This window comes from Adiantum capillus-veneris, chromosome 10 (assembly GCF_014529385.1).
Source record: "Adiantum capillus-veneris isolate H3 chromosome 10, ASM1452938v2, whole genome shotgun sequence".
Lineage (NCBI taxonomy): Eukaryota > Viridiplantae > Streptophyta > Polypodiopsida > Polypodiales > Pteridaceae > Adiantum > Adiantum capillus-veneris.
The window spans coordinates 35,812,694-35,835,121 of record NC_140940.1 but is presented as its reverse complement, the minus strand read 5'-3'; the positions used below and the strand labels follow the sequence as shown (position 1 = coordinate 35,835,121).

The following is a 22,428-nucleotide window of genomic DNA, read 5'->3' as shown; positions in this document are numbered from 1 at the left end:
TCAGACCAGGTATCTTCTCGTTAATTATCTCACCCATGTCAACAGCTTGCACAAGGTCAATAGCCTTCAAGGTGCAAGCATAGGTGAATGCATTTGTAGAAACGCCTTCCGTTTGCATCTGCTTCATGTTGTGTGTATTATGGGAAAAGTGCATTCCAATGCTTTGCATCCACTGAAAATACCCTAGAGCTTTCTGGCCCTGCTCTTGTTGCACACATCCCACAATCAGTGCATTCAAAGAGGCGACATTCCTGGCAAGAAGCTCCTCAAGGACTTTTTGTGTTTTGTCAAGCGCACCACATCTAGCATACATATCGCCCAAGGCATTGCCAAGCACCACGTGACTAACAATATCAGTCTCAATTGTTGTTTCCATAAGAGCATCTTGCGTAGAGCTACATGCCTTCGAGATGCACGCATAGGTGACTGCATCTGAAGAGAGGTGCAACTGGAAAGAGGCCCTCGCGTTGCATCATCTGAAAACAGCCTAGAGCTTTCTGGCCTGCTCTCGTTTGCACACATACCGCAATCAGTGAATTCCAATTGTTGTCTTTGCCTACTGCTCCAGAGATGCCGCATGCTTTCAAAAGAAAGGTGAAGGTGAGACCATCTAGAGAGATTCCTTGCCGTTGCATGCCTTTAAAGCCACAATCTTCAAGATGCATGCATAGGTGATTCCATCTAAAGAGAGGCCCTCACTGGTTGTTTTCAAAACCACATTTGACATACATATTGACCAAGATAGTGTCAAGTACGACATCTTTTTTCAACAGCCTCTGACTAACAATGTAATTGTGAATTTTTGTGTCCATATCAGCATCTTGTGTAGAGCCACATGCCTTCAAGGTGCATGCATAGGTGATTGTAGCTAAAGAGAGGCCCTCGCTTTGAATACATATCAACGAAGATAGAGCCAAGCATGACATCTCTTTTCAAGAGAATCTGATGAACATTATAATTGTGATTTTTTGTGCCCATATCAGCATCTTGCGTAGAGCTGCATGACTTCAAGATTCATGCGTAGGTGATTGCATCTGAAGAGAAGACCTCTCCTTGCATACATATCAACCAAGACAATGCCAAGCACGACACCTCTTATCAAGAGCCTCTGACTAACAACATAGTTGTAAATTCGTGTGCCCATATCAGCATCTTGCATAGAGCCACAATCTTCAAGATGCATGCATAGGTGATTCCATCTGAAGAGGCTTCACTTGGCACTTAAGCCTCCAAGACAGTGCCAAGCACAACAAATTTTTTCAACAGCCTCTAGTGGCCGGGCTACGACCTCTCTTCGCATACATATCAACCAAGACAATTCCAAGCACGACACCTCTTATCAAGAACCTCTGACTAACAACATAGTTATGAATTCGTGTGCCCATATCAGCATCTTGCGTAGAGCCACAATCTTCAAGATGCATGCATAGGTGATTCCATCTGAAGAGAGGCCCTCGCTTCACTTGGCACTCAAGCAGCCTCCAAGACAATGCCAAGCACAACAATTTTTTTCAACAGCCTCTAGCGGCCAGTCTTCAAGATGCATGCATAAGTGATTCCATCTAAAGAGAGGCCGCCATCACTGAGCCCTCACTTCACTCATTGTTTTCAAAACTTGGCCCTTCAAGACAGTGCGAAGCAGGACAACTTTTGTCAACAGCCTCTAACGCGCGCTGGGCTGCTTTCCTGTCTTGGCTTTAGAAAGCTATAGAGAGCCCTGCATCTCCTTGCAAGCTTGTAAAAATAGCCAAGAGTCCACGCTTCGTCCCTTCTCCCTGTGTGTATCACTCTCCTAGGTGCATCGATAAAACGATGGAGCCCGTGTGAAAGTCTGCCACGTTGGACCGCCCTTGCTGAGCATATCCTGCTATAAGTGCAGCCCAAGAAACTACATTTGGGGAGAAACCCTCCCTCTGCATTTGTTGAAAACAACCCTTAGCTTCCTGGCCCTGCCCCTGTTGGTATATACTATAATCAGTGCAATTAAGAGACTTCATTCCGGACAGAAAGCTAGTCAAGAACTTGTTGTGCTTTCCAAAGTACACCACACTTGGCATACATGTCAAGCAAAGCCTTGCCAAGCACGACATCTTTTAGTAACAGCCCGTCCCTAACAATCTCATCATGACTTTGTTTGCCCATGATAGCGTTTTGCATAATGCCACATGCCTTCAAAACACAAGCATAGGTGACCGCATCCGGAGAGAAGCCCTCACTTTGCATCCGATAAAAACAACGAAGCACTTCCTGGCCCTGATCTTGTTGGGCATATTCTGCAATCAATGCATTCCAAGAGATTGCATCCCGGAGATAAAGCTCGTCAAGAACTTGTTGTGCTTTGGAAAGTACACTACACTTGGCATACATGTCAACCAAAGCATTACCAAGCACGACAGTTTCTCACAACAGTCCCCGACTAACAAGCTCATCATGAATTTTTTTTCCTGTGTCGACGTCTTTCAAAGTGCCATATGGCTTCAAAATGCAAGCATAGGTGACCGCATCTGGAGAGAAGCCCTCGCTTTGCATATGCTAGAAACATCCCAATGCTTCTTGGGCCTGCCCCTATTGGGAATAACCTGCAATCAATGCATTCCAAGAGACCGCATCTCGATCTGTTTAGCTTTCAAAAGTACACGACACTTGGCATACATGTCAATCAAAGCATTGCCAAGCATGACAATTGTTTTCAACAGCCCCTGATTGACAATCTCATCGTGAATTTGTTTGCCCATATCAATGTCTCGCATAATGCCACATGCCTTCAAAATGCAAGCATAGGTGACTGCATCTGGAGAGAAACCCTCACTTCGCATAAAATGGAAACAATTCAAAGCTTCCTGGCCTTGGCCTTGTTGGGCATATCTTGCAATTAATGTAGTCCAAGAGATGAAATCTCGGGTGGGAAGCTCGTTCAGAACTTGTTGTGCTTTCCAAAGTACACCACAATTAGCATACATGTATACCAGCGCATTGCCAAGCACGACATTCTTCTCCAACAACCTCTGACTGCATCCGGAGAGAGGCCCTCGCTTCGCAAGCGATGAAAACAGCCCATAGCTTCATGACCATGCCCATGTCGGGCATATCCTACAATAAGTGCAGTCCAATCGACGACATCCCACACTGGAAGCTCATGAAAAACTTGTTGTGCCCTGACAAGTGAAACCGCACTTAACATACATACGGCCAACAAGCTCTGTAACCTGCGAACTGCGTGTGGAGAAGATCGGGTAGCTTTTGACGGCGTAGTTTTTAAGGGATGCTATTGCACAGCGAGGTTTGTTGAAGAACTTTCAAGCAAGTAATATTCGTCCTGTTTCTCGACGAGAAGAGAAGGCAGGAGGAACGAGGGGGTGATGCCTCGATATTAGGTAAGAGGCTTGTCTCCCACCCAGTTAAAACAAACCTCTCATGGCGATCGAAATACTCGATCCTTGGAGAACGTGTGCTTAATATGAGCATCTGTCTCATGAATTTCCTTTCAAAGGGGCTTGCCTGTAAGCACCAAGACCTTAGCTAGAGTGCGGAGGCAAAGAGAAATTAGCTCAAGGATGGAGGTCAGAAGAGAATTCAGAAGCCGCAGTCAAATAGAGGCAGAATATGATGGCGTAGCACTGTCGAAAAGCATACGAGCCATATTCAACGAGAAAGTTAAACACGTGGGTTCATGAGAGGGCATAGATTTGAAATTCTCTACTACGCTAACGAAGTAAAGAACATCGTATGTAAGCGTGAGGGTGACATACTTCTCATTGTGGTTCTCTATGTGGATGATTTGCTGATCACTGCACCAAATGAGAGACATTAAAGCTGATTTGAATGCTACTTTCAAGATGAAAGATTTGCTGATGTTGCTCATTACTTGGGTATACAGTTTAAGCTGATGGTGGTATTGCCTTGTGTGAGACAAGTTACATAGAGACATTGCTATGTAAATTTGGACTTGAGGATTGCAAACCTATTACCCCTCCCATGGAAACATGTTTGAAATTGAGTCTTCATGATGCTGGTGATCCTATCGATGTCACTCTTTAACAATCTGCTGTTGGTTGCCTTATTATTTATGTATGCAACACGAGACCGGATATTCAGTTTGCAGTCTCACAGGTCAACAAATTCATGCAAGGGGGGATTATTGCCGCCAGATTCACATGCTTTTTCAGACTTAGATTGGGCTGGTTGTTTTGACACACGAGTGTCCACAAGTGATTTTTCTTTCATGCTTGGCAGCTCATGTATCTCATGGTTGAGCAAGAAGCAACCTACTGTGGCCACTTCTAGTTGTTGCAGGGCAATCTTCACAGCTACGGTTGAGTGTGTATGGCTCAGACGCTTTATGGTGGCTGATTTGGGTGTTGGACATGACATTACCAATACTATCTACACTGACAGTCAGAGTGCATTGGCAGTTGCGACGAACCCAGTTTTTCATGCTCGCAAAGCACATTGAGGTGCATTACCACTATGTCAGGGAGAGGCTCTCAACAGGAGAGATCAGCTTGGCTTATGTGCCAACACAAGACAACCTTGCAGATCTTTTCACAAAGGCATTGTCTCGTGAGAAGTCCAAAGCTTTCCGTAAAGCTTTGGGCTTATTCCCCTTTGTGGAGTGATCATGTCCTCACATGGCATGGCACTTCCCTATACTCTATGTGCCAACTCTCATTCACCGCATCACTCCCAGGGGGGATTCGTTACCATATACACGTGGTAGTGATGTGTGTGAACACACTAAGGACCGCTGGGGCATTTTTTCTCGCTAGGAGGTTCATGCATTGTATGTACGCCCATCACTCTAGGGCTAACTTATCTTTCCATTGCACACTAAGATCAAATACACTCTCTGTTGTGTGCCTTGAGATTCCTTCATCTTCTCCAAGTTGTGTGTGTTTTCCTGCAACCCTAATTCCAACAGTCGTCGACTCTTGGAACACACTGATTACAAGTTATGCGGAACAAGGCATGATCAGGAAGATTTGGGCTGTTTTCAGCAGATGCAAATGAAGAGCATCTCTCCGAATAAAATCACCTGTGCTTTAGTCTAGACCTATCATGCCATGCTGTCCTACTTCTCCGATGCCAAATATTGAGTGTCATCCTACAAACAATAAGCAACCAAGTAGTCTGCACGCTTGCATCGCTTTTGAGATGCCATCTTTTGCTTTGGTCTCCTTAAGAATAAATAGACCAATTTCGAAGACCATCTCATGTTTGAACCTCTGTTATATCTACCTTAGTTTAATGGGTTTTACCGGGATACAAAGTTAATATTGCTCTAAACGGTTTGAGGTTTTTCTTTAAATAGCATAGTGTAGAGTCAAAACAACAAAATGAGATGTCCCCCAGCTTAGTATTTGGAGTGTACTGACATTCTATTGTAATGATATGAGAGCTCCTCATTACAATAAACCCTACACTGTCTATGACGTAGAACATAAAGTTATCTTTGCTTTTCTTTAAGTTTAATCTATCTCCTGCATCTTTTGTATTTGTGTTAACTCCTGTTTTGTGTGTCACAGAACGCACATGTATTCACAACAATGGAGTTTGGACTACATAACCACAACTCTAGCTCGACAACACTACAAGGTCTGTTATCAACATCTAATTCTCCATGCCTATGCGTTTGCTTGGCGCAACACATAAATATTACGGGATAAGGCACAACTTCCATTTCTTATTATTTCTAGAGAGACCACAATGCCAACTCTCCACCATACTTTTGTATGGCACTTCTGCAAGATGTGCACTGTCTATTTATCATTTTCAATCTGTGGCGCTTCAATGCAAGAAGAAAAGTTTAACTATTCATATTGCTTTTATGTAGCTTGGCACAAACATGATCCTCTGGCTTGCACAATTGGACGACACCTGTACACGATCATCAGGTCGGTACCATAGTTTTATTTTATAGTCTGTTGATGCTTTTTGTATTTTTTTTGACTTTGTCAATACTTCTTGAAGTTTAGTTTAGAACTACATCCCAAAATCCAAGAGAACACGTACACCAAAGAGCAATAGTACCTTGGTCTCACTAAAACAGATGTCGAGAGAGCCGTGAAATTGGACCATTTTGCAGATAGCTATTAGATCTCCCAATCTCGAAAAAATAAAAAGCCTTTCAAAACATGCGTAAGTGAAGGGTGAGTTCAAGAAATGAAGACACATGAAGATAGAAAGTCAATAAACTTTTTTGTCCATATAAATAGGTGATCCACTTCGTATTTTTTTTAATCAAAAGATCCACTTCATATTTTTAGCAAATACGTGTTTTGAATTTATAAGAGAAAAACAAAATTACAACTTAACACCCATGCAGGGGTATGAGAGTCAGAAAACACTATGGACATGCCATGGCATGTCCAAGTTTCAGGCTTTATAAAAAATGGTCTACTAATTTCAGAGAGATACAACTTGCAATAAAAGTTAGCAGTTAACGGTTAATCTTTTTTCTTCATATTGGTACATTTGTGTGTCTCTTATCTTTTGTTTTGTCAAATTGTCTTTAATGTGTTCTCTTTAAAGTGTCGTTCTCTTTACCTTTATTTTTTCTTTAATGTCTTTCTCTCTAAAGTGTCTTGTACTATGTACGTGCATTATGTAAGGAGTGATGTTTTTTTTTTTTGGAGCCATTAGGAGCTGAGGAGAGCTATAGAGATAATCAATCATCACTGTGCGGTTCTTTACTTTAATTTGCGTATGGTCCTACAGACACCAATCAAGACTACCCAATTTCATCTGCGTTTAGGGAGCCCCTGGTCTCTCTCTCTCTCTCTCTCTCTAACAAACACACACACACACACACACACACACACACACACATGGCAACAACAACGCTTGCGCCAGGCCTCACCTTCTTGTGGGCGCCCATCTTGCTCATCTCCATTTCTTCAGCTGCTTGTGCTTCGTCCATTCTTGGCACATACCCTGCAATCTTCGTCTTCGGGGACTCCCTCTCTGATACTGGTAACGGTGTCCTTTCGGGCAGCTCCTCGGCCTTGAGGACTACCCAGTTTCCTTATGGAGAGACCTTCCCTGGCTTTCCGGCGTGGCGCTACAGCGATGGCCGTGTCCAGGTTGACCTCTTAGGTATGTATCTCACCCACTGGCATTATGCACATTAATGTCCATAGATTGAGCTTTTGGCATGGATAATGCACCAATACAGCTATGGAATCTGCAATTTTTGTTTATAGATAGGCATATGTTGTGCCAGAGACACAAAGGCATGCACATCTGAAATTCTCCAAGAAGTCTAGCAAATACAAATTAGCCTTTGGAATATGGCAGGAGCATTTTTCAGGCCAGATGGCATGATGTTACAGGCTATCCATATTGCCAAATGGCATGATCTTGTAGGCTGGCTATCCTTGTTTGTGTGCTTTTGTGTATATATTGGCTATCGACTACTTTTGCCTATGTATTGCAGATGCTTATTTGTGTGTTTTTGTCTATGTATTGCATTACTGGCACACTCTATGCCACAAGAAGATTTAGAAATTTTCTCATGTAGGAAAATGGAGTCTTTTCGGTGTTTTACGTACAATGCATAACATCATGATCTTCTGCACCAGGTACCTAGCTAGGTATGCGGCGCCTCCCTCACAGAAGCTCATGATGTTGAGGTAAGTCAAAATTATTGCGACAATCTGTCCAAAACTTCTTGTGTGTGTCTCTGAGGCTATTGATCCATGCCTTGTTGATTTAAGCATTATAGTGCTTTGACAAAATTTCAAAATTATGTTCATTATGTGCAGCCTCTCACTTGGGCCTCCCCTTCCTGAACCCATATCTCAACTCGAGTGCCGATTTTAGAGGAGGCGTGAACTATGCCGTTGCAGGGGCAACAGCTCTTAACGTCTCCTTGCTCCATAGTTTGGGTGTCAATACTTCTTCAGACCTCTCCCTGGATGTGCAAATCTCCTGGCATCTTGATGCACAAGCAAGGGCGGAGTCTTCTGATGGAAACATTGCAGGTGAACTTTACTTCCTATGCCGCAATTTAAGCTTAATACGTATTTGCCTTACGCTTTTCCTGTGGATGCAGCTTTTACTGAAGGCCTCTATGTCATCCAGATCGGTGGCGATGACTACACGCATTCTTACTGTGCAAAGTATTCACCTTCCTTTGTTATTTCCACTTTGATGCCCTTGGTCATTCAAAAAATACGCAATGCTGTAGAGGTAAAAGCATCATGTCTCCTTGATTTTCTATGAATTTATGTGCTTGACAGACCGCGCTTGCAGTACTCAGTATATTTGTTGCCATATATGCAGACTCTGTTGAGCAGTGGAGCAAAGAATTTTCTTTTTATTTCTATTACACCTGTCGGTTGCTCAGCAGCAATGCTCACAAATGTTGATGGCAATAGAGATGCCTATGGCTGCCTCGAAGAGCTCAACTATGCTAGTTATTTGCACGGTGTGCGCATACAAGAGGAGATGGCAAGTCTGAGGGTGTTGTATCCAGATGTGTCATTTCTTTACATGGATCTTTTTGGTGCCTATGACTATATTTTTAAGCACAAGGAAATGTTTGGTATGGTCACTATGCTCTCATTGTGCTCTTATGTTGCTTCTTGTCAACTATTTCTTTAAACTTGAATGGTAACTCATTTAGCTACTCACTCATGGAATTGTGTCATAAAAGCACTGTTTTATTGTTGCCGGCAGGTTTCTCAGAGGTCTTAAAAGCGTGTTGTGGTGCCGGGGATGACTATCCTTACAACTACAGTGATGATGATCTCTGCTATGTGGAGAGTGCCTCCTTGTGCTCTAGCCCGAGCGAGTACATATTATGGGATGGGGTACATTTCACTGACAGCTTCAGTTTACAAATTTTTAATCAAACATTTATAACAGGCTCCTTTATAGACAATTCTCAAGCATTCCAATGATGCTAATTTCACATGCTAATGATGTTAGTACAGACTAAGCGTATGGGTGCGACTCCACGCATATTCTTTCTAAAAGACCTCTATGGTACAACCATTGTACATGAAACATGGAATAATTGATTGTATTTGATGTAGAATAGCACACTCTCTCTCTCTCTCTCTCTCTCTCTCAAAACCTAGATTTAGTGTAATCCCACCTATCAATTTTGAAATTTACCTCTAAATTTTATATTTGAAGGTGAGAAAACCTACAAAATTTGGAAAAAATTAGTATAATTCGGCGTAAAAACCTTCAAATTTTGTCAATTTACCTCGGTTGTTTCACATATGTAGGTTTGGCAAGTTTTTGAAAAAATGTTTTTTTTCGAGAGCACTCTCTCTCTCTCTCTCTCTCTCTCTCTCTCTCACACACACACACACACACACACACACACACACACACACGCGCAAGAATGAAATAAACGTTAGTGAGTAAATTCTTTGCACTTTTGAAGCCTTTGAAGGAGCTTTTTAAACACTAAAAAAAACTATTGAACGATAGAGGTCTTCAGCCTTTGAAAGGGCATTGTTACATTAAATTTAAATCTACTTATGAAAAAAAGTATTAAAATAGTTTGTGTTTTAATTTTAAAATTTTATTGTTTTTATTTTACTTCCTTCTCATTTTTTTCCTCAAAATGTTGATATGCAATGTGCACTTTCATATTATTTAATGTGGCTCTTTGTAATATATATATTACTTCTAATTATATATGTATAATAGATCATACAATTTTATATTAAACCACAACAAAAATTCGATGTGATTACGTGCATGTAATTAAACTTACTATCCTTCATCTCCCCTTAACTTGGTAGGTCTTCAGACCTTTTCACCTTGTTTGAATCACTTCTTGTTGCTCTTGGATCAATCTATCCTTTGAATTTTGATGGGTTTTTAGGGTTTTTTAGTCACTGTGACACACAAGCAAAACATTGCTACTACAATATATTAAAAGGTATTGCTTGAAAAAACTTTTCTCCAAAAACTTGGCAAGCCTACATATGAGAAATAGTAGAGGTAAAGTGACTAAAGTTGGAGGTTTTACAATAAAGCTCTGAGTTCCTCTAAATTTTCTATGTTTCTAATCTTTAGCTTTAAAATTTGTAGGTGGGATTACACTAACCCTAGGGTTTTGTTGAGCATTGAAGTTTAAAGATCCTTCTTTTAGTTGGTATGGCTACACAAAGTGATGCAAGGACCTATGCACATGTTGTTAAAGGAAATGCAATAAGATGAAAATTTCTCTGAGAATTCCTAGAAATAGTTATGTTAATATAAATATCCCAAATAATGTGGGAATTGCAAAAACAAAAGAGGAAGGAAAGCTATTCCTTGGCAAGGTGGAGAACCGTGCAAGGAGTAAGATGTGGATCATAGGGTGTGTGTGCTCATGAGTCAAAGTACTTCCATTATGTCCCTATATATGGGTAAAATACTTACATGATGGCTTCTATAGGCTATAATTATACCCTTGATGATAATGAGATTTTTAGTCAGTGGATAAATTATATTCACCAAAGTAAACGGATAGAGCAACCTCAAGCTCGTGTCGAGCCTTGAGGAATACCATATTACAATGCTAAGCTACCAATCCTCACTATGAGGAAAGCAACTACCCATATTCTGATAAGGTCTCGACTGTCAGAATGGCCTTGGTGGTCCTATACCACTCTTCAGAGTCCTTCCTTTTACCAATGGAGATCATCAATTCCTTGATTTCTTGAATGATCTCAACAAAGCCAATAGTTAAAAGAGCATTCTCAAACACTTGATAGTTTTTGGAATTCCAGATTTGTCAAGTAGTAGGATCTAACGATTTGTGATATATACGAGTAGAACTTGGCTTTTCATCACCGTCCCTCCCAGGACCAAGTCGCTCTTGAATATGTTATTTTCCAGGTCTTTTGAACCCATTTACAAATTTTTCATGCTAGTCCACTAATAATGGATATTCCTTGAACAGGTGGGGGAGGTCCTCACAAGCCATTTTGCAATCCGAATATCTATATGAGCCAATCCCTCTAACATGAATCTTAACTCTTGTCGGCAATGCCCCATATAATACCTCCTAAAAAGAACTTCACTACCAATGTCCATGACAATGAATCCAAAGGTATTGAGAGCTAAAGTTTTGTTATAGATTAAGAGTTTCGGTGGCATTAATACTACAGTCTTTGGATTCACACGAATGCATCGTTCACATACTATAGTTGTTATGTTGATTCAATTCTCTATGCACTTTCTATTATCATCCAAACCTGATGTCATATCACCAATGACTAAATAAGTTAAGGCAATACAATAAAGGATGTAAAACCTTATTACCACTTTGGATTATTTGTAGTCTTAATTTTTTTTATTAAGCATTTAAGATATGGTTGTCATTACCTTGATTTAGATGCATAAATGATTGCGGATGTTGTCAACTTCGGGAAGAAAGTGTTTACCTAAACTAGACCATAATTTTTATTGACCGCAGCAATGCACTTATCACATACTAGTACTTCTATAATGTTACCATATACATGTGGTAGTGATGTGTGTGAACACACTAGGACCGCCGGGGCATTTTTTCCCTCTTTAGGAGGTTTTCCCCCCCGAGCATTGCATATACGCCCATCACTCTAGGGCTATCTATCTTTCCATTGCATACTAAGAAACACTCTCTCCATTGTGTGCCTTGAGATTCCTTCGTCTTCTCCAAGCTGTGCGCATTTCTCTGCAACCCTAATTCCAACACTTGGTAGGTTGCGTCCTCCCGGGCTTAGTCGCCAGCTTCTCCAACACACTCCTCCTCACTTTCTTCGATTTTTGTGTGTTTTGGCAAGCGTTCGCAGGTCGACAAATATTTCGGGCAAGCTCGTAGAGCTTGGTCTGCTCAGCTTTTTGATTTGGGCTCATTTCGGCCTCCGTTTCCACTACATGCAGGTCTGCACATGCAATTCCATCATTTTGTGCAGAATTTCTATCAGTGCCGTTTTCTGCATAATAGGTGCCTTATAGTCTTCTACGGTTTGTGTTATATGGCACGTGTTGTTCCTGCTCCGTTTCTCCTATTTTCGGACAGTTTTCGCATCAGATGCAACATTTACCATGGCTGACAACAATAACACAGATGTGCTCAAGATGTTCGTTGCTGAGGATAGGTTGGATGGGGAGAATTACCCTATGTGGGATTACATGATGCAACATGTTCTTGTGTCAAAGGGCGTTTGGAACATTGTGCAGGGCATTGACGTACGTCTTGGTTCTGAGGATGTAGGTGATGTTGAGGATGCTGCAGGTCTTGCTGCAAGGATTGCTGCTATTAGAGTTGTTTTGCCTACGGCAGAACAAGCTTGTTGGGATGTTAAGGATGTGCAGGCTCATGCATTGATTGCGTTGTCTGTGAAGCGCACTATTGCTCCTCACATCTGTTTAGCAAAATCTGCAAAACAAGCTTGGGTTATTTTGACTGGTCTTTATGCAAGTCGCAATGAGGCTAAAATTGCTTTGCTGCGTAAAGAGCTGGAGTCAAAGATTATGCATGAGGAAGATGATATGGACACTTTCCTTGCTAGTGTCAAGGATACCAATGAGCAGCTTATTTCTGCAGGTAAAGTCATTTCAGACAGTTCCCTTGTGCAGACTATTCTTGATGCCTTACCAGATTCTTACCAGACTTTTGCTAGTACTTGGAGACTTATGACCCAGGGAAATCCAGAAGTTGTCAAGTTTGATGCATTATGCACATTGCTGTTGCAAGAGTCACTTTCCAAAAAAAACAGGACTAGACAGAGTGCAGTTGAACAGGCTTTTATTGCTTATCGAAGAAAGGGTGGTAACAGCAATGCAACCACTTCTTATGGTTCTGTTGCGAGTGGCAAAACTTATGTTCCTAATGCTTATGCTGGCAACAATTCTTCTGGAAATTCTGGTGATAAGGGCAAAAAGAAGATGCGTTGCCATTATTGTAAAGCAAATGATCACTTGATCAAGCAGTGTCCTAAGTTGAAGGCCAAAGAGGCTAAGAAGAAAGAGGGTGGTTCCAGTGCAAATGCTAGTTCCACTACAAATGCAGCCATTGTTGAGTCTTCTGTGAAAGGAGACTGTGATGATGATGTCGATGCAGAATGGGCTTTTAGCGTAGAGTGCACATACAATCTTGCTGTCCATGATGCATGCTTGTCAGTTGCTGCAGATTCACATGTGTGGTATTTCGACAGTGGTGCTACAAAGCACATTACCTCACATCGTGAATTGTTCACCTCTCTCGAGTCTGTCCCTCATGGGAATTTAGTCACTTGTGCCAACAATGCCTCTTATCCGGTTCAGGGAGTTTGAAAGATTGTGATTACTACTGTAAATGGCAGTTCCTTCACACTTGTTGATGCACTTTATGTACCTCGGATCAAGAAGAATCTCTTGTCTGTATGCGCACTTGCTAGACTTGGACTTGTAGTCAAGTTTGTGGATGACAGATGTACAATTCATGATCTCAGGTTTGGTGATAAAATTGTTGCATTTGGCCTTTTGTGCCATGGGCTGTATAAGCTCACTTTGTATGACAAGTGTGGACAAAATTTTGCAAATGCTGTTGCAGATTCAAGGGCTATTTCAGATGCAAAACTTTGGCATGCATGTTTTGGTCATCTGAATTTTGCCAGTTTGCTGCGTTTACAGAAATCTGATACGGTTGCTTCTTTGCCGCCTCTTGAAGCACCTGTCAAACATGTTTGTGAAGGCTGTATTTTGGGTAAGATGCAGCGTTCTAAGTTTCCAAAGGATGGTTCCGTTCAGGCCACATGCAGGTTGCAGCTTGTGCATAGTGATGTTTGTGGGCCCATGCAAACTCCGTCCTTGGGAAATTACCTGTACTTCGTTACTTTCATTGATAATTAATCCAGGCATGCATGGGTATTTCCGCTTAAAGCGAAGTCCGAAGTTTTTATGTGCTTCAAAAAATTTCTAGCTATGGTTGAAAATGTCTCGAAATGTACTATGGGCACCCTCCGTTCCGATCGAGGGGGGGAGTATATGTCTCATGAATTTAATGCATTTCTGGCTAGTCGTGGGATAAAACACCAATGTACAGTGCCTTATACACCTCAGCAAAATGGGGTCGTTGAGAGGAAAAACAGGTCACTGACGGAAATGACACGATGTATGGTCAAAAGTCAAGCTTTGCCGCATTCTTTTTGTCTTGAGGCCATCATGTGTGCCACTTATGTACTTAACAGGTGTCCTACGAAAGCTTTGTAGTCTATTACTCCATATGAAGCATGGTATGATAGAAAGCCTTCTATTGAGCACATGCTTGTTTTTGATTGTTTGGCATATGCTTTGGTGCCACAAGTGCAGTGCAGAAAATTGGATGATAAGGCTGTCAAATGTATTTTTGTTGGTTATAGTGCTGAAAGAAAAGGTTACAGGTTGTATCATCCGCAAACAAAACGTATTCTGGTTTCACGGGATGTAGTGTTTGTGGAAGATTCTGTTTAGCCCTTGCTGTCATGTACTAGAGACAGTAATGCAAGCTCACATGACATTTATGACACTTTGTTGCCTCTTTTCAGTGGTGGAAATACGAATGTAAGTTCCAATGAGGCAAATGTACAACCTATGGGGGTTTCTAAAAATGTTACAGATCAACCTATTACTGATGTTGATGTACATGATGTACTTGATGAGGAAAGGGCTGAAAATGAGCAAGCTAGAGGTATGCCAAAATGGCTGTGCATACTTTGCGTGACAGTAAATTGGATGCACCTTTGTCTAGTCGTACTCGTTCAGGCTCTCGCCATGCATCTTATGCATCAGATTGTTATGCTTTGGATGTGTCTAGCTTACATGATGTTGAGGAGCCCTTGTCTTTTGATGAAGCACAAAATTTAGAAAATTGGATGGTTGCCATGCAATCAGAATATGACGCACTTATAGAAAATGACACATGGATTTTATGTGATTTGCCTCCTGGCAAAAAGGTCATTGGTACGAAGTGGGTTTACAAGTTGAAACGCACGCCGGATGGTGAGATCGATCGCCATAAGGCTCGACTTGTTGCAAAGGGTTATGCATAGCAAAAAGGCATAGATTATGAAGAGACCTTTGCTCCCACTTGTCGTATGACTACTGTGCGTTTTTTATGTGCATTGGCATCTCATTTTGGTTGGGATGTACATCAATCAGACATTGTTACTGCTTTCTTGAATGTGTGCCATGAGGCTATGTCAGGGAGAGGCTCTCAGTAGGAGAGATCAGCTTGGCTTATGTGCGAACACAGGACAACCTTGCAGATCTTTTCACAAAGGCATTGTCTCGTGAGAAGCTTGAAGCTTTACACAAAGCTTTGGGCTTACTCCCTTTTGTGGACTGATCCTATCCTCAGGGCATGGCACTTCCCTTTACTCATATGCCAGCTCTCGTTCACTGCATCACTCCAGGGGGGATTTGTTACCATATACATGTGGTAGTGATGTGTGTGAACACACTAGGACCGCCGGAGCATTTTTTACCTCTTTAGGAGGTTTTTCCCCCCGAGCATTGCATATACGCCCATCACTCTAGGGCTATCTATCTTTCCATTGCATACTAAGAAACACACTCTCCATTGTGTGCCTTGAGCTTCCTTGAACTTCTCCAAGCTGCGTGTGTTTCTTTGCAACCCTAATTCCAACATATACTATATATGAAGCAACTTGAAATTTTCAAGCAAGGAGAAGGCATCCAGGTGTCACTCTTAGGTTCACTTCAAAGAAAACTTTGCAAAAGGTTTCATTTCTCACCTTGGAACCTGTGAATCATTTCAGCTTTCAAGTTAAAAAAAAGGGATTGACTTTACTTTTTCATTCAAGGCATACTTTACTTATCCTTGTGAAAGCCAATTTTGGGTGGCTCAACTTTGCTTTTCAAAGGCCAATAGCCATAAAAGTTAAAAATTTAAGGAATTGTTCTGTATGTGCACCTGCAAAATTTTAGTGGTTTACTTCAAGTAAAAATTAGAATCTAGCTAGAATTTTGCAATTTTAGGCCATTAAAAATATTTAAGCCCACTTTTTATCTAACATTGTACTCGACATGTTTGTGTATGTGTGTTTGGGGAGGGGGGGGTGTCTCAAAGAGGGCACCAAATCCTTTTTCGCGATCGAAATAATTTAAAATAAATAAGAGGCACACTAAAAACTCTTTTGAAGAATTGATGGTATTTGTACTAAAACTTGCAAAATTTTATTGGTTTTCTTCAAGGTAAGCTTGGAATCCTTGCCGGGGGGGGGGGGGGGGGGGACGGGGGAGTCACTATATGTAAAACCTATATCACGTGTGGTCAAGCACTATTTATAAAACCCTCAGCTATGAATTTCTCACCAATAAAAGGGAGCAATTTTCTATTCAATTTGTAAAGTTTTTTTCAAAAATAGTTTCTCAACACCCTTTTGTATCTAAAGTTCTGAAAAATGTATACAATAAAAAAATCCACAATGTTGAACAAAAACCTTTTGATTGGCACCTAAATGCATAGTTATTCTATTAACCTCAAGGATGTGCACACTACATGTTACAACTTTACCCAAAGAGGTAAAGTCAGATGGTCTCGCAGGGCTGGTACCACAAGAACATTGTTGTGTGGGGGGGGGGGGGGGGGGGAGGATAACATAAGCATGTGGCATGTGAGGTTTCAAATAGAGCTTACTAAAAACATTTTTCCTAATCGAACTAATTTGCTAGGCTTGCCAAAAAAAAAATCGTACTCGAAATAAAGAAGGGCACAATTAAAACTTTGGTTTTTAGGCAAAAATATGAGAAATTACCGCTAAAACTTGCAAAACATTTCCAAATTTTTTCAACGCAAGCTAGGAAACTAGCCAAGATTTTTCAATTTCAGCCGATTAAATATAGTAAACCTTGGTTTGTTGCAAACATTGGAAATATATAAAGGCATAATAAAATCTCTTTTGATTTTTAAGTCAAAATTCAAAGAATTGACAATATTTACACAAACTTGGAAAATTTTGCCGGTTTTCTCAAAGCAAGCTTGGAATATAGCCCAAATTTTGTAAGTTTATCCAGTTACAAATACAGTAAATCTCAGTTTTTTGTAAACATGGGCCTCAAATTAGCCTCCAACTTTGAATGGGATGCTTGGAGATGGCCGGGGAGTAGCCTCTTTTGGAAACCACATTCTAAAGGCATTTACCATGCATCAATGCACGAGGCTAATTGGTGTAGCCCCTAAACAAATTATGGAATAGGCACTGGATGGAAAAACGGTGGGAGGGAGTCATAGAGAACATCTGGAAGCCAAGGTGGCCTCACTATATGAAGATATTTTTGTGGAAAGTGATGTGGGGTGCTCTGCCAACGGACGTGAAGATACAAGAAAGAGGAATCGGGTCCGATCGTTGCTCGGGGTGTAGAATAGCTAGTGAAGACCTAGCCCACCTTTTCATAGGATTCCAAGCAATCAGTGGCATGGCTGGAAAAATATGCAAGTGGATTCAAAGGACATGAAAAATTAAGTTCTTCAAGAATGATCTGTTCTTTGGTAGTAACAGGTTGGGAAGTCCTGCTCTTCGTCTACACTCAAATAATCAGGTACTACTTCTTTCACCATATTTGGCAAGCAAGGAACTGCCGTGTGTTTGAGGGGGATCTCGTTGTGGAAAGCTTTGGTGAAATAATACAAGAGAGCAGAGTGACGATCCACATAATCGGAGGCAAACAAGCCTCAGAGGACTGGTCTAGAACAATACATGACATCTTGTAATAAGTAAAGCCTAGGAGTAGTTGTGGTCTCTATGTCAAGCAGAAAACTTGTAGTCCTTTGACCCTCAAGGCTCGGTTCGAGCTTGAGGTTGGTGTATATTCTGATGTTATTAATACTATCCACTCACAATTGCGAGTTTTGCAAAAACCAACAACATGGGCCACAAATAGCCCGAGAATGGAAGGGCATGATGGATGTAGAAGAGTTGGAAGCTCAGTACATCCACTGTCACTCTCTCACCACCTAAAAATAGTATGTGACAAAAGGAGGCGTGCACCTATCAAAAATTTGTTACATCCTCATGTGGGGCACCGACATGAGAGAGAGAGAGAGAGAGAGAGAGAGAGATTTCCCTAACAACATGGTAGCCAACCAAAAGCAATGGCATATTATTTTTTAAAAAAGGGAGTCAATCCTATGATAATAAATGCTTCATCTACTTATATTATTTTTCCTGTAGTGATTTAATAAATAAGGACACAAATAAAACTCTTCTAGCTTTTAGGTTAAAATTTAAAGAACTGTCAATTTTCTTAAAGGCAAGCTTGGAATGTAGCCTAGGTCTTTCAATTTTAGAAGGTTAAAAATACACTAAGCTCTTTCTTTGTGAACACAGGTCTCAAAGAGACTCAAAATGGAAGGGTATAAGAGGCACTAAAAACTTGGATGTACTGGTTGAAAAAGAGTGACCGAAGATGTACTGTACATCCTTGGTCACTCTTTTTCCACCTCAAGCACAAGCTATGCACGAAGAGGAAAGTGGACCTATCAAAAATCTATTACACTCTTGCATGGGATGCTGGAGAGAGAGAGAGAGAGAGAGAGAGAGAGAGAGAGAGAGAGAGAGAGAGAGAGTTTTCCCAACAAGTTGGCAACCCTCCGTAAGCAATTACATAATGTTTTAAAAAAAGGGAGTCAATTCTATGATATGAAATGCTTCATCTACTTATACTATTCTTCCTAATTGAAGTAATATAATAAATAAGGGAAAAATAAAACTTTTACAATTTTTAGGTTAAAATATGAAGAATTGTCATTAACATTGATACTGGAAGAATTGTCAATATTTACATTAACACTTGCAAAATTTATTAGTTCCTGGTTTTATAATTTTAGCTGGTTGAAGGAACTGTAAACTCTGTTTCTTTTTGTAAACGTAGGTTTCCAACATACCCAAAATGGAAGGGTACGAGAGGCACTGAAAAGATGCACGCTTAGTACATCCACAATCACTCTCTCACGACCTTGATCAAGCTATGCACAAAGAGGAGAGGTGCACCTATCAAAAATTTGTTACACCCTTGCATGGGACACCAACACGCGAGAGAGAGAGAGAGAGAGAGAGAGAGAGAGAGAGAGAGAGAGAGAGAGATTTTCCTTGGAAAACTAGAAGCCTTCCAAAAGCAACTACATACCATTTCAAGGAAAAAGAGAGGAGAGAGAGAGAGAGAGAGAGAGAGAGAGAGAGAGAGAGAGAATTGTCATCTTTTTGGAGTAATCCACTCTCTCCACTCGTGTGCATACAGACACTTATCCACACCTACAAATGTATGTGTGTGTGACCCAATGGCCATGCTTTTCTTGGCCGCAGCAACACGTGGGTCACACACTAGTACTATCTATACTAAGGATAATGGGGTGGGAATTCCGGTTCCCCCTCCCTGCCACGTGTCAGAACGTCCTTCAAGTGGCAGGTGTTGCCTGTAGCTCCGGGAGCACAGTGACGTAGAGAGAGAGAGAGAGAGGGAGAGGCGGGCAAAGCCCGCCAGATGTACTAGTATATAATGGAACTTAAAATTTTCAAGAAAGGAGGGAATCTCCATTTGTCACACTCTGGCTCATTTCAAAGAAAATCTTAAGAAACCTTCTTTCATTTGAAATGCAAAAGTGAATTCAAATGAAAAGTGAAGGATAAGTACTTAGATGGTAAAAAATAAAAATATTTTTGACTTTTGGCAATGTAAAATCAATTTAATAGTCCTGGCAATGTACAATAAAAAAAAGTACTACTCTATCTATATTTATGTAATTTTTAGTTCTTTGGAAGGCCATGGAGTTTCACCGTGGTCCTCAAATTTGAAGGCTAACTACTTTTGTTTTTGAAAGCCATTTGAAGGGTGGCTCTACTTTTAAAGGCCATGAAGAACTCCCTTCCATGTGTCGCCCAATAAACCTCCTTTTGCATGCTTGCATGGTCTTCTATGCCGTAAATGATCTTCAAACTTGTCGCTCGAAGCTCACTAGTAGCTGCATGAACACATCCGTATTTTGTGTGTGTGTGTGTGTGTGTGTGTGTGAGAGAGAGAGAGAGAGAGAGAGAGAGAGAGAGAGAGAGAGAGAGAGAAGGGGGGGGGAGAGAGAGTGTCACTGCCTGTGTGAGTCGACATGTCATTCGGGTGTTGGAGCATTGCAGGGAGGCCTTCCACATTTACATTGCATTAATGAAGTGAAACAAGATCAATGATTCAACGATGGGAACCAATGATTTTTTGTGGATGTAGAGCATGCATTGTGTGTGTGTGTGTGTGTGTGTGTGAGAGAGAGAGAGAGAGAGAGAGAGAGAGAGAGAGAGAGAGAGAGAGAGAGAGAGAGAACGCGATGTTGTTTCTTGCAAGCTTTTGTGTGTAAGTGAGTGTGCTGAGAAATAGAGAATGGTCCATGTGATTCATACTATGTGTGTGTGTGTGTGTGTGTGTGTGTGTGTGTGTGTGTGTGTGAGAGAGAGAGAGAGAGAGAGAGAGAGAGAGAGAGAGAGAACGCGATGTTGTTTCTTGCAAGCTTTTGTGTGTAAGCGAGTGTGCTGAGAAATAGAGAATGGTCCATGTGATTCATACTGTGTGTGTGTGTGTGTGTGTGTGTGTGAGAGAGAGAGAGAGAGAGAGAGAGAGAGAGAGAGAGAGAGAGAGAGAGAGAGAGAGAGAGAGAGAGAGTGCGAGGGCTTTGACATCGGCACTAGAGATATGGGGGAGTGAGAATAAACATTGGTCTTACAATCAACACTTCATGAAATTTGTAATCAAGAATCAAGAATCGACAGTCAACATCTACATGACTTTGATCAACTTGATGCAGGAACAAAGAAGTCCTAGCGGATCGAATGCTAGACATGGGTTTTGAACCTCAAGTCATAAAAAAATTATCTCTAAGATTCGACCTAATAGTCAGACTTTGCATTGGAGTGCAACTTGGCCTAAAGAAGTTAGATTTAGCCATACAATTTCTACAAAATCCTTACAAAGTTGTCATTGGCTCACAAGATCTGAAACAAGATCTGAAAGCCAATCATTCAATTCTACAGATTGTAGAAGTTGATTTTGAAAATGAGAAAGACACAAAATTGGCAGATGTTCGTCATCCATTATGATTTTCTTGAATCATGTGAAGACTATGTACATCAGATTGGACGAACATGACGAGCTCGTGCAAAGGCTACAACCTATACTTTCTTTAAATCAGCAAAGCGACAACAAAGAACGCATCGACATCAACATCCAGGTCATTTCAAGGACAACATGAATTTGGAGGGGGGAGTGTTGACCGCTGGGTCCACATCATGACATATACCACACTGACATCGACAACCAGGTCATGTCAAGGACAACATGAATTCGGAGGGGGGGGGGGGGGGGGGAGTGTTGACTGCTGGGTCAACAACATGACATAACTCAACAAAGCCTTATTCTCTAAGAGTTATGAAATGCTGTGGATTATGGTTACAAACATCATTTGTAGTAAGTAGCTAGTCTAGTTGCAGAAGCCGGGGTGCAATGGCACTTCTAGATTGTATGTACAAAGACATTTTTCCCCTAGAACTCTATTTAAGGTTTAATCTATGGTAGCCTTAGTATAGAAGGTACCTAGGTCATTTTGTAAAGATAACTTTTATCATAATCAAGTTTTAAGTTGTTGTCGACTGTGTGTGTGTGTGTGTGTGTGTGTGAGAGAGAGAGAGAGAGAGAGAGAGAGAGAGTAAGATTCATCCTGGTGCTACTTCCCCCTCGTTCATCACATTGAAGATACGACAACACCATTGTGCTAGGCTCAAAAAGAGCTACGCAACAACGCCAAGCATTCCTCGCGAGATGGAGCACGCATGTTGACGCATCTACAAGCTATTCGATGTGTTTTTTTTGCTTGCAAGTAGTGATTAGAATCATGGCAACATAAGCTACACATAGGTACTCGTAGATTTCACTTTCAAGAACTTCCAAAATCCGGCTCTGTCTTCATACGTGTTTTTTGTAGATGGGTTTAGAGTATAGAGGCTTTGGGACAGGTGTATCCTAGTGAGACGAAGGTGTTCTTTAAGTTTCGTACGATTTTGGCATGGTTTGGCGAGTTTCCTTCTGTTTGTGTGTATGTGGGTAACTTGGGTGGTGTAGTTGAGAGTAGTGAGATTCTAGATTGTTGTTTAGTTAGCCTTCCAGAGTGTTGTATGCATGGGATGGTCTCATCCTAACAAGCTAATGAGATTTCCTTCGTGCGCCTATTGTGTCATCTATGTCCTCAATTGTGGTTTAGTTAGCCTTCCAAAGTGTTGTATGCATGGGATGATCTCATCCTAACAAGCTAAAGAGATTTCCTTCATGCGCCTATTGTGTCATCTATGTCCTCGATTGACATTATGTTGATCTAGCTTGTGTTCCATGCACTTTATGGGTGGTGTGATTTGCTCCCACAACAACAATCAATATATATGTTGCTTAGTAGCCACATCATTTGGTGTATTTTGACACATTATC

The 22,428-nt window shown here is 41.2% G+C and overlaps 1 protein-coding gene across 1 annotated transcript; it reads left to right on the top strand.

Moving 5' to 3' along the window:
* The first annotated feature begins 6,738 nt into the window (after window positions 1–6,738).
* LOC147448687 (acetylajmalan esterase 1-like) lies at window positions 6,739–9,037 on the top strand. The gene is made up of 5 exons (XM_086521223.1): window positions 6,739–7,092; window positions 7,761–7,979; window positions 8,051–8,187; window positions 8,281–8,542; window positions 8,677–9,037. Exons 1-5 carry the CDS (start codon window positions 6,825–6,827, stop codon window positions 8,898–8,900), a joined length of 1,110 nt encoding a protein of 369 aa, XP_086377349.1. The 5' UTR covers window positions 6,739–6,824; the 3' UTR covers window positions 8,901–9,037.
* Window positions 9,038–22,428: the final 13,391 nt, after the last annotated feature.